The 13403-nt window shown below is 45.8% G+C and overlaps 1 protein-coding gene across 2 annotated transcripts in view; it reads left to right on the top strand.

Annotated features, from left to right (window-relative positions):
• The window catches only part of LOC136587051 (KAT8 regulatory NSL complex subunit 1-like), a 70405-nt gene that overhangs the window by 33308 nt on the left and 23694 nt on the right, over positions 1-13403 (top strand). For both annotated transcript variants that reach the window (XM_066585477.1, XM_066585476.1), the window contains exon 3: positions 7846-8052. In XM_066585477.1, coding sequence (XP_066441574.1) covers positions 7846-8052 — 207 coding nt within the window. The remainder of the gene's footprint in view (positions 1-7845; positions 8053-13403) is intronic.

Raw genomic sequence — 13403 nt, 5'->3', positions numbered from 1 at the left:
AAGACCAGCAGGCTGCCTCAGGGAAGTGCACTCAAGAATGCATGGATCTCAAACATGATAAAGGAGGGACACCAGCTAGTGAAATTTTGAGGAGGGAGAGAAGTAAGCTCTATCTTCACCCTCATCTTAAATAATGCTGATGGGACAGGGAGTTCAGGATTTACTACAGCTGGAGGCAGTGATTCCAGTTCCATTAGCCAAGCAAAGGAGAGGTCCCTATTCCAAATGGCTACTTATCTGATTTTCAGTTGTTTTTAGATATGTCCCTTATAGGGAAACTAACCACCTGTTTCCCAGCAGTAGCATCGGCCTAATTTCATACAAAAACTCCAACGCAGTTATTTCTGTTATATCTGTTCACTAGACACGATGGTAATGAGGAATATGGAAATAACCTCTCTACACTAGTGGTTAATGAACCACAATCTGGCGAAAGGAATCGGTCAGTTTCAAGACCTTGTAATTCAGATCACAACAGATGCCAGTGCTATCGGTTGGGGGGGGGGGGGGTGCTTCGATAAGAAGACCTTTAATATCATGGAACTTGGTCTCAGAAGACCAAGCGTTAGTACTTCTATTTAATAGCACTTCATGCAATAAATAAATCTTATTGCTATAGCACCAACTTATTACGCAGCGCTTTCAGGTAATTTATTTATTCTTAAAGGGGTTGTCCCGCGAAAGCAAGTGGGGTAAAGCACTTCTGTATGGCCATATTAATGCACTTTGTAATATACATCGTACATTAAATATTGGCCATACAGAAGTTATACACTTACCCCCTCCGGTGTTGGCGTCCCCGTCTCCATGGCGCCGACCGAAGCCGCCTTCTCCCTCGATTAGACGCGGTTGCGCAGTCTGCTCTTCTGTTCTGTTGAATGGGGCCGCTCCGGCGTGCTCGCGCCGCACAGGTCATGCGCAGAAGACCTGTGCGGCGGGGACGCCAACACCGGAGGGGGTAAGTGTATAACTTCTGTATGGCCAATATTTAATGCACGATGTATATTACAAAGTGCATTAATATGGCCATACAGAAGTGCTTTACCCCACTTGCTTTCGCGGGACAACCCCTTTAAGGCCCCCTGTCCACTGACGTGATTTTGTTGGTGGTAAATCACCGGCAAATTGCGCCATCTGAACCTTTCCATAGCATTGCTATTGAAACCGCCGGCCCCTTGTCCCTGAGCGGAGAATCATTGCAATTCTCCACTCGTGGCCGGCAACTTGAATTGCCATGATTCACTGCAGTCAGCCTATCTGTCAGATTAGGCTGACAGCGGAGATCCATCTGCGGCTCCTGCTTCCGGGTGGCGGAGGTCCGCCACAGGCTACCGCAATTTTCGTGGACAGGGGGCCTAACTTGCGGGTGTCATATACACAACAATTCCTTGATAAGTACTGATTATCAGAATTACACAACTGTCCCATTCACATCTGATAATCAGTATATGCTAAGGAATTGCTGTGCATACAATTTCCTTATGTAAAGGAAAAGTGTTTTTAGTATTTTTAGCTACTTTTGATCTCTTATTGATTTTAATTTTTTTCCTTGCTTCTAAAGTCAGGATTTTAGTTTTTGGCCAAATTGCCCAGCCCTGATACTATGCGAACTCAGAATTTCTATTTAGAAAGGACTGTGTATGGTAACAAACCTCCGTATTTGTTTCAAAAATTTTTTTTTTTGGCTTTGGACATATTTTCAAAATATTCTTATGATAGAAAGTTAGTGCACAGGGATCATCTTGATATGGCCTCTTTCACTTTCTCCATAGGAATGACTGTGAATGTCTAGGGTTAGACACCAGCACCATAAAGGAAAATTTGACTACTTCTTCACCAGCTGAGGGGATGTGGGAATTTTGAATTCGGTCACATCAGTCACTGAAGTAATCAGCTTTTTAGTTGGGGTGCCTTCACACTGGCCAAAAAAACCTGGCAATTTTTCTCGCACTGCGAGAGTAAATGACAACGCATGATTATGAAACCAATGAATTTCAATGGTTTCATTCTCATTTGCGATGTTTTCACTCCAGCGATGCTGCGTGAAAAAAGATTGCAGCATGCCCATTCTTTTTGTGATATTGCCCATTGTTTGCAAACGGCTCAGCGGCATCAGCGTTGGCCCTATTGAAAGCAATGGGAGAAGATTGTGATCCCATGTTGCGATAGCTGCAGCAGGGGACTCCTTAGATGTGAAACCCCTGGATGCTGTCACATCCAGGGGTTTCATCTTGTCAATGGGGCCGGCCCCATTGAAAACATAGGGAGAAGATCGTACTCCCCTGCCACTGCTGAGACAGCTGCAGCAGGGGATTCCTTCATCCCCTGTGGGGAGTCACCTCATCACTGAAAACTGACAGTGTTCGGGACAAAGGAATTCCCTGTCGCAGCTGTGGCAGAGGAGTGCAATCTTCTCCCATTGCTTTCAATGGGGCCGGTGCTGCTTCCACCCCATTGAAAACAGTTGGATGAAGGAAACCCTTGCAGGAATGCGAGGCTGTTTTCAAGTGAAAACTCGCATCCTGGGGTTCCCATGGATTGCGAGAGTGTTATTGGGCCGTGAATCACAGCCTGAAATTGAGCTCACCAGTGTGCAGGAGGACTTACTGTTGTGATGAGGAAGAGAAAACCTCTAGCTGAATACATTTAATCATCCCTGACGTGTAAAGGGACACTGACCAACATGTCCCTTTTTGTCAACCTACTCATTTACCGAATACTATTTTGTAACTTCTGTCATTGTGCTTGTTAGTGTGATGTTACTGACCAGTGCTACCTTACTAATGGCTCTCTGAGCACAGCAGCTCTACAAGCTTCACTTTGTACATGCCAAAAGGCTGCTGTTCATGAATGACTTTCCGGTCCATAGGGTCCCAGTTAATCCCCATAAGATAAATTAAGGTATTTTATATGGCACTATTTCTACAGGGTGGAGCGTGGTAATTTGCTAATTTGGGAGTGAAATAAAAAAATAATGAACTTGTAAAAACTTTATTTTATATTTTATTTACATTGAACAGTAGTGGAATTTACAAATTATTTGGTTTTAAATATTGTATCTGGCAAATGTTGACCTTCGCTATCCACACACTGCTGCATACGTTTTCTGAAGTTCTCATGTACTCTTTCAAGCATGTCGACTGGTATTCTGGCAATCTCAGCGTCAATATTGTTCCTTAGGTCTTCCAGGGTGTTGGGACGGTTGCAATACACCTTAGACTTCAGGTAACCCCAAAGGAAAAAATCGCATGGGGCTAAGTCTGGTGAGCGTGCCGGCCAGTTAAGATCACCCCTCAGAGAGATAAGCCGTTCAGGAAACGTTTGCCTCAAAAAATTCATGGTAACTCTCGCTGTGTGTGCAGTGGCACCATCTTGTTGAAACCATGTATCCTCTAATTGCATTGCCTCGAGTGCTGGCTGGAAAAAATCCTGCAGCATAGTTAAGTAACGTTCGGAATTCACAGTTGCCGGAAAAAAGTAAGGGCCAATGATGCCTACTCGTGATAAGGCGCACCACACAGTGACGCGGTCCGAATGCAGAGGTCTCTGGTGAACTTCTCTGGGGTTTGTATCGCTCCAGTACCGCATGTTTTGTTTGTTTACACACCGACTGAGGTGAAAATGTGCCTCATCAGAAAAGAACACAATTGCGTCAGGAGGTATGGTTGCAAGCATGTCTTCACAAGATGTTCGTCGTGTAACATAATCCCGTGCTGACAATCGTTGGACCACGCACATTTTATACGGGTGAAAATTCAGTTCCCTATGAAGAATCCGGTGGAGAGAACGTCTTGAAATGCCAAGAGCAAGTGCTTGCTTCCGAGCAGAGCGTTTCGGAGATTGCAATACTGCTGCTCTAACTCGTTCGATGTTTTGTGGTGTTGTAACACTTCTCGCAGGTCCTCTTCGTACAGATGACACATTCCCTGCTGTTCTGAATGCATTTACCCAATTTACAACGGATTGCCGTCCAGGAACACGTCCGCGTGGGGGAACAGCGAATCGCAAACGAAAAGCACGTTGCATTGCAATGATCGAGTGGTTATTTGAAAAATACGCTTTAACACAAAATGAACGCTCCTCACGTGTCCACTGCATGATGGCAACTGAAAAGCAGCTGCAGACAAACTTCCCGTCAGCCACTATAAGCAACGCCCACTCTCCCCTCTCTTCGACCAACAGCGCTGCCACAACCTGCAACTCAAAAAAGCAACACCCTGGAAGACCTATATTGCCTGCATTCCTAAATATGCTGCGCCTTCTAGCTCTGTGTGTTTGATGGAGTAATTACAGCCGTGAAATGTTTTTATACCTGCAGTACATCAGTTTGTCTCTGAATAATGGAGACCATTAAGGTGACATTAAAGATGCACACATTCAGATAATTTTATGCATAATTGTTGTAAGGATGAAGTTCTTGACATCTCGTCAATGCCTAACCTGTATGAAAAGGTTGGCTATGGTTGTATCTGCAAAGGAAGTCCCATTATGTGATATTGGTGTAATGGGGGTGCACAGGGCATTATTTCACACCCTTGCACCATCTCTGGAGGTGATCACATTGCCGCATACAGACCTGTGCAGCCTCCCATGCATTGTGCACTTACTACTGAACTGTGCAAGCGATCATTTATCCATAAATTGCTGAATGAATATTCCCTTGAGGAGGCTAGATAAAATGCTGCCTCCGGTGTTGCCTATGCAGCGGCTTGTCACACCGTTATGACAGCTGCCTATTGTTAAAAGCCTTTTTCTTACTCCAGTGTAGTTATTAGCATGTCGGGCTTGATATCAATCGGGTTGCTTTACATACGGTCTTAATAGTTGTCTGCCAATGGTTTGTGAGAAATGAAGACTATGTATGATCGAGCTCGAGGTGCTAGTAAGGTGATTCAGCAGCAATCTAATTACATGGAGTTGTCAGCATCTAATTATAGGACCCGAGTAGCTTGTAGACGGCAGAGGTTGTTGGTCTTCCCTGGTTACTACTTAAGACGTCTGCAACCTTTTGAGTTTCCATGTTGAGCCCATCTACTTACAAGAAGAGGAGAGGGTTTTGTATGATTGGTGCATACCCATAAAACATAACTAACTTTTCACCATACACCCTTGGATATATTTGAAGACTTCCCCATGGACATGAGGCCTTAAAGTAGCGGGTCCCTCCTGCCCCGCGGACATGCTAAAAAATCAGAATAAACTCGCCTGCAGCTGTCTGTGCGTGTCTTCCTTCCGTCGCGGCCGGATCTTCGGATCTATCTCGCGGTAAAATAATCTACTCCTACTTTATGCCCCCACAAAGTTGGCTGCACGCTTTGATCGTACACAATACTAAAAAAAATCTTCCTTTGTGCCTTCACAAAATAATAACCCCTCTGTGCCCTCACATAGTAATACATTGTGTATCAAAGTAGTAAGCCCTCCTTGTGCTCCTGCAAGGTGGTGGTAGTGCTCCACAAAGTAATAGGTCCTTTGTGCCCAAAGTGGTGATCACATGCACACACGATATTGGTAGTCCTCTGTGTCTTCCATAATCCGGCTTCCCCCTACACGGGGCTGTGCTGGTCCCTTGCATACGGGTTGTCTTTGTACCTTCAGAACGTTGGACTTGTTCTTCGTATGGCCGCCTCTCTTCAGAGATATACTAGCAGAGGAGCATGCTAACTGCACACATTTCCATGCGCCAACACCTGAGGTGCGCCGTGTGAAGATCAATTGTAGAGGTCTGAGTCTACCAGCATTGGTCTTGTGAGAGGCCCTGGGGCTCACAGGCTTCGAAGCCCAGTCACAATTGAGACTGCTGTAGCAATGCATTCCAATAGAAGGCCATGAAGAGCATGTTAGACCACTGTTATATCTATGTACAAGAGTCAACACGCACAGTCCTTGTCTGTGCATTAACTGTATGCAAACTAATGCCGTGGAGCTCTGGAATATAATTAATGCATATTGGACATTCTGTATCACAACTGACCTCATTGCCCTTAGCAACTTTTTTTCCCCTCCTAGTGTTTCTCTTTCCAGTTTTAAATGGACATTGAATTCTCAATGGTTAACAAAGCCACTTTCTTGGTCACTTCAGGCTTGAAGTGTATCAAACTAATGAGCACTGAAAAATAACCTTTAACCACAAGTAATCCCTTGATGCAGAAACTTATGTAAGAGAAAATCAGATCCATATGTGTGAATGGAATTATCTTCTGCAGCTATCGAATGGGATTAATGCATGCCTCATTGAAATGAGACTGTGAGAAATTTGTGCAACAGATCTGCCAAAGTAAAGGGCTGTTACAGCGAACCATGTAATTCCCTTTTTCCCTTTGCAGTTTCCTTCACTTCTCAGGGAAAGCCTAGGAGTTGTAGCATTACACCTGCACGCTGTCACTTTTGTTCTGTGGATTGTGGGGTCCCACAGATTTGTCACCCGTTGTCATAAAGTGATGCCTTATCCTAGCAATACGCAATCCCTTTATGAAATAGAAATAACACTCCTTTAGTATGCCTGTGGTAATATATCCTGGTATTAGTGTATCTTGACCCCACCAGGAAGTCCTGGTGGAGTAAAGATTGAAAGGGGTTTCATGCCCCCTCCCCGTACCTGATTGGCTGGAGTAGGTGGGTGTGCTGCAGGTGCTGTCAGCCGAGTAAGCAGAGGCTGTGGCTGCAACCCCGTTTTCTGTCGGCCGCCTTGAAGAAGGGAGCGTGTTGCTATTTAGGGCAAGACAATAGACCTTACCGGCGGCCAGCCACAACAAGTTCTGCTGCAAAGCATGGAGGACTGCACCTCCATGACTTCCAAGCCCCCGCCGGAGTCGTGCATTGCCGCCTCTGAAATCCCCGCTCCGCCTACACAATACAACAATGCAGCACGATATGCCTTACACTGCTGAGCCGGGGTGGCCATGAGGAAACCCACAGTGCCCTGAACTGGATTAGGCTGCGGCAGCGCTGAAAGCGTTTCCTTACCCCCGGTCACCATAACGCAGGATACAGCTGCCGGGCCGCAGACACTTGAAGCAGTAGGACACCTGGGAGGATGGGGGACAGCCGCTTAGCTGATATAACAGCGCAGCAGATGAGAGGCCTATTACACACAGAGCACTCCTCACTCACTGAGTATGGCGCTTCCCCATGCAATTTAGCCAATTACAGGGCCTTTGCTTCTTGACCCTATCAGGAGCTGGAGGGGGTGATAGGGGGAGTTCCTCCTGTCAAACCCCTAGTTTCCTGGTGGCGTCAAGATGCACTAACACCATATATGCCTATCCAGAATTCCTTGCTCTGGTTGTTGCAGTTTGGCTGGGACATATTTACTTGCCCATTGTATAGCGTCTTTCCACATAACAGATATGCTAATGTTGAAGTAAAGTATCAAAAGGTCAGGTGTGTATTATCCTCTAGGTATGGCAAGCTTTCCCCCCCCCCCCTCTCTTTTTCTGATTTTATTCATGTTTTGCAGTAGATAATTGGCATCATCTGAGGTTCAGACATTAGCATGACACTATTGTATAGAAGATCTGCTTTTCTCTCATGCTAGAAAGATTCAACAGTGTAGAAAATCATGTGGCCTTGACTTTAAAATGTTTATCTTGCAAACGACATTGAAGAAAGTTTTACAATAGCTTCCAATATTCCTTCAGACTCTATTTTTGCAGTTGGCTCATTTGCTCGGCAGTGCCAATGTACATTCAGACAGCTGTCTTGTAGCCGGACCATTTCCAGCTGCTGTGGTTTCATGCTTAGCAATGTCTCCTGCTGCTGAGTAGAAGCGCCAGTGGCATGCGTTACAACGGGAACGATGGCAGGTGATTACTGTAATGTTTACGACATGTTATGTTGTTTCAGGGAAGTGTTGTGCTCGGGGACTCTCTACAGAGCGAAGGCGCAGCGCTGCACCAATCAGCAGGACCCTCAGCAGTGCTGAATACAAGAGGCAGCCGGTTGCCTTCTTCCTCATGTTCCCTGTCTGTCATTAAAGCCCCTTCTGGGGACAATCTGTGTGAAGCCTCATCTAGCACTCCCACCCCTCCTCTGCAAAATGCAGACAAACAGGTTAGTTTCTCCAACCATTGATGGAAAGATTTGATAGTTTTACCTGTGAATGAAAACCTGCATTGTTTGCAGCAGTATTGTACAATGTCTCAGAATTTGTGTGGACTGTTAAGCAAACATTTGTTCAATAAAGCTGGGTGAAAATTTCAAACAGATGTGAGGAAAAAATGCAGTAAAGAGCTCATTCCCACGGGTGTATGTATACAATGCTGCATGTATAGCACAGCATTGTACGCATCGCAGCCCTATCGCTGTTCCAGCAGAGAGCTGACAGATCATGTACGGGCTGATATTGGCACACTGCATGCCTGAGAATTTGGCGTCACAGGCATGCATAGTGCCTCTTTTTTTTTTTTTTTTTTACACGCAACGATTATCGCTCATTTTGTGCTTGTTAGAATGAATTTTGAGAGATAATCGCTGCGTGTAAATGGGCCCTTTAGACTTAGAACTGATTAAAGACACACTTTAGACACCTTGCTATTCCATGTACAGATCAGCATTGTCTCATGTGCTGCTTTTAATTTAGAAGTTTTGTCCCTTGCTCCATTTCTTGATTATGGCTTTAATTGAGCAGTGCTGTTTGCGTAAATGTTGAAAGGGAAGCAAAAGCCCCAGAGGAGCAGGAGCGGTGTGCCATGTACTGTAATACACTGCAGCTTCTGTGCTGAGTCAGATGGGAGGTCACGTGTCTGCAGCGGCTGCCCGCAGAATGTCTTAGTTTACAAGAACTCTTCCGAAGGGTAGAGGAATATTTCATCATGTGGACATTTGTAAGCAAAATCTCAGTATCCATAAAAAAGCTGTGAAAATCTATAATTTAGAGATGGAGTTGTCCTGTGTTTTTTTTTGGTTTTTTTTTTTTTGAAAGCTTCTAGCAATAACCTTTTTAAGATTTGGTTAACTGCTGTCAAGTTGTTAGCTGGTTGTGTACGTCTATCAGTCATTCATCCAGCTCTTAAAGGGGTTGTCCCGCGCCGAAACGGGTTTTGTTTTTTTTCAACCCCCCCCCCCCCCCCCCCCTCGGTCGGCGCGAGACAACCCCGATGCAGGGAGGTAAAGGAAGCTTACCGGAGCGCTTACCTTAATCCCCGCGCTCCGGTGACTTCAATACTTACCGCTGAAGATGGCCGCCGGGATCCTCTGTCTTCGTGGACCGCAGCTCTTCTGTGCGGTCCATTGCCGATTCCAGCCTCCTGATTGGCTGGAATCGGCACGTGACGGGGCGGAGCTACACGGAGCCTGCATTCTGCACGAGCGGCTCCATAGAAGATTGCAGAAGACCCGGACTGCGCAAGCGCGGCTAATTTGGCCATCGGAGGGCGAAAATTAGTCGGCACCATGGAGACGAGGACGCCAGCAACGGAGCAGGTAAGTAAAAAACTTTTTATAACTTCTGTATGGCACATAATTAATGCACAATGTACATTACAAAGTGCATTAATATGGCCATACAGAAGTGTATAGACCCACTTGCTGCCGCGGGACAACCCCTTTAAGGTCTACTTCATCTATCACGGTTTTTTCTTCTGTGTAGAGGCATAATTAGGATAAAAAGCAATCTCTCTCAGCTAGATCCTACCTAAGTCTAGGTAGACTGTTCCGGTATTAGTGTATCTTGACGCCACCAGGAATTCCTGGTGGAGTCAAGATTGACGGGGAAGACACCCCCTGATGCTGATTGGCTGCAATGGCTGTTCAGCATGAGGTCCTGCAAGCCCACTTAATCATAGAAAAGGCATACAGCAGCTGCTGCTGCTACCGCGCGGACCCAAGACAAAGATCCTTCACTGGTGGCTGCGACTGCCCACAAGCCGCAATCCCCAAAACTTTGGCAGCGGGAGGCCATACAGAATTGACAGTGGTTTCACTGAAGCGGCCGTTATGGAGCAGTGTTGCCACCAGCGCTAAGGTGGTGACAGCGGAGGTCCATGACGGAGCCCTGAGGTGGGGACGGAGGCTGCGGGTGGAACGTAGAGGTGAGCGGCCGCGCACCTATTATGCTTGCCTGAAATACCGGCCAGCACGGAGAACACACGCTGTTGCTTCTGCATATATGTTTCTCAGCGCTGCCACCTTAGCCTCAGCCTTACTATAGTAGTTGGCCTTACATTATGACATGTAAATGCTGCGATGTTACACCCCCAACAGTAGTAACTGCTATCACCATCTATACACAAACCATACCCATGAACCTAGAAAATGAATGGGATTGAGACTGGATGTTGGAGCATATGGGGTTCATGATCACTGATCTCTAGGTTTCTGGGTTTGGACATTACACTAACCGACCTAAAGATTCTAGAACTACTTACTGAGACCCTAAGAGGTAAACACTCCATAGAAGAGATCTGTCGTCTTCTATAATGCCCCTGCCCCATCCAGTATATTGAAGATGGGGAGTGCTTTGAAGACATCAAGATAAATAACCTGGGGATTCTTGAATTGGGACCTGTAGTTGATGCGCATAGAACGATTGCAGGATCCCATTAGAGGGTGGCGGGGTACCCAAATATTTAGTATTTGGTGTATTCTATGTTTGTGGAGGAAAGGGGGGGGGGGGGTTCTTTAGACCATTATTTTAGAATAAGGAATAAGTTTAGGAGTCAATCCAATGAATAGTTGAAAATATAGTTGATTCCTCTGCTTCAGTGAAGTTTTTTATTTTTTTTTTTGAATATGGATGCATGTCAGTAGTATAGGGGGTGTAGACATGTCCATTTCTCTTAGCGAAGAATACCCATGGATATTGGTTTTTAGGATTTGTTTTGTCACAATCTGTGTATGAAGTGTGCAGCCTGGTAGTGATCCATGGGCATTCTCACATGGCTGTACTTATGAGATGATAGTTGTAGCTGAGTGGCCATTTACACCAAATTTCTCATTTGAACGAGCCGACAGCGTCGGGCGCTCGAGCAGCTTGCGCGAACGAGCCGACAGCGTCGGGTGCTCGAGCAGCTTGCGCGAACGAGCCGACAGCGTCGGGCGCTCGAGCAGCTTGCGCGAACGAGCCGACAGCGTCGGGCGGTCGAGCTGCGATCTCATCCACATAGCTGGCATATCCCAGAATTGGGAGCCGCGGGCGGATTTGCCGCATGGCATTTTCGCGGCAAATCCGTCCATGTGAACCCAGCCTTATGGTGCATGGGTGAATCAATTTGCATTGCAAATCACGCAGCTAGTTTTGCTGATATCTTCTAGGCACAAGTTTCCCCTGTGGGCTTCTATGCTTTCCTCTGGCTGGTGGGCCTGCTGTAGTCATCTTCTGGTTAGTTTGTTTGAAGCTGATTTGCAGGCTGTTTACAGTATGCAGATAGTGAGTCATTCCCTGGATTAAAAAGGCACTTGTGGTCATGCTCCTAGTGTCCCGTGTATGCTGTGGCTGGCCTTGTGCCCAGCTGTGATATTGTCTAGTTTAGAATGAGCTCTATTTTTATGAAACCTTTTCTCCCATCTTCCAATTACCTGTGGTTGGATTGTTTAAGTTCAACCAATTGGAGTACCATTTTGGATATACTTGCATTGAGAATTCTGCTGTCTTGTTAGCAAGTAGGCTTTTCGCTACTGAACTCTTGCACCCGGTTGGGGCGCTGGGAGGGCAGATTTAGTGCTCACACACTTTAACAGTCGACTTTAGTTCAGGAAGTGGCGGAAAATAATATGCACCACATTAAAAATTCAAATAGGGGATGGAAAATTACCTCCACAGACCACTTAGTGGAAGGCGACTTTCCTATAAGGCAGTGTTCAACCTTTTAACAGGCCTTGGCAACATTATTAAGGATATAAGCCGAACGTGTCTTCTCAAGAAGGAAGATGCCTCCATCAGCCGAGCTGCTGTTTCAGGGTGTTAGCCAGCTCGCCAGTACTCTGCACCGATGAGGAGCAGAGAGGCCTTTGATAACTTGGCACTCTCATTAAAGAGACTTTCAGCTACTTTGGAGGTCATAAGCTAAGCTTATAGGGTTCAAAATAGCTGACTCCCTGTTCCAGGGATGTAAGTTTTCTTTATACTTGCTGAAAGCAGTCACTGAATGCATTGAGCAATGTATGAAGGCCTCCCAGTCTAATTTTGGAATAGGAGGACTACTTGGCATGCCATGCAGTATGCTCATTGCACTGCAGGGAAGGCAAGTGACACAGCAGGTCAGCTACTTTCAGACCATAAGTTTAGCTTATAGGGCTCAAAGCGGCTGGCAAAACCCCTTTTAGGAGAAATGGGATCCTACAAACCCAAGTTGGAGACCCCACCTACACAAAAAAATTAGTAAAAATAGAATATGCCCAATGACTGTTGGCACAATAATAACGGAGGACGTTACAGGTGTCTTATGTGATGTTGTTATTCCCTATCCACCAAAATGAATGAGAAGATCCTGCAATACCATTACAGTTCATTGCACAGTCTACAGAGCAGTGCTAGTTCAGACATGCAGTAGCTCCGGCGAACAACCAATTGGCTGGGGTCCGTCACATGGAAGCGCTGCCAATATTTTATTGATGACCTATGCTGAGGATGATTCAACTGTTGGCATCAAATGCAGCTCCTAAATACTTAAAGGCCGTGATTGGAACTAACTGTATGAAACCGACAATCGCCAAGTAAAGGCCCATTTACGCAGAACGATAACCGCTCAAACGACCGTTTGAGTGACAGCTTTGAACGATCATTTTGCATAAGCTATTAAGTGGCTACTCAGCTACTTAATAGTGCAAATGAAGCTTTTATCTGAATGCAGTTAATAGCCAGAGGGCTCCTATCTTCATTCAGCTCCATTGTTCTCCGATGGGTTAAAATGGCTGAAACAATGTAATCAGCACTACCCGTGGAAAACTCTGCGTGCGGTCCTGATAAGACTGCACAATGATTTTTAGGCTGGCTTGAATTTAATGATTAACTAGCAGTGCACAATGGCCGCGTGTTCAGACGTGACGATCATCGCTCAAATGATCGCTTTTGAGCGATCATCGTTCCGTGTAAATGGGCCTTAAGTAAGCTTGGGCTTAGTTCCCAAGACCACTCTATACTCAAAGCTGCAATCAAAAATGTTAGCTAGTATGTTACAGCTTGTAAAGATTTCTATCCATGAAGTGCACACTGGTAACACAGGTGATAAAGCATGCAAATACAGTGATTGCAGTGTGTTCAATATGACGTCGTTATAATACTGACCCATAGAATAGCTGTCATTTTTGCCTCAGTGTGTATAGATTAAGAATAGAGATGAGCGAGCGTACTCGGATAAGCACTACTCGCTCGAGTAATTGGCTTTATCCGAGTATCGCTGTGCTCGGGTCTAAAGATTCGGGTGCCGCTGCGGCTGACAGGTGAGTCGCAGGGGAGAGCGGGC

Source organism: Eleutherodactylus coqui, chromosome 12, assembly GCF_035609145.1.
Source record: "Eleutherodactylus coqui strain aEleCoq1 chromosome 12, aEleCoq1.hap1, whole genome shotgun sequence".
Classification (NCBI taxonomy): Eukaryota; Metazoa; Chordata; class Amphibia; order Anura; family Eleutherodactylidae; genus Eleutherodactylus; species Eleutherodactylus coqui.
The sequence above is the reverse complement of the archived record's forward strand: the minus strand, read 5'-3'. Positions and strand labels throughout refer to the sequence as shown.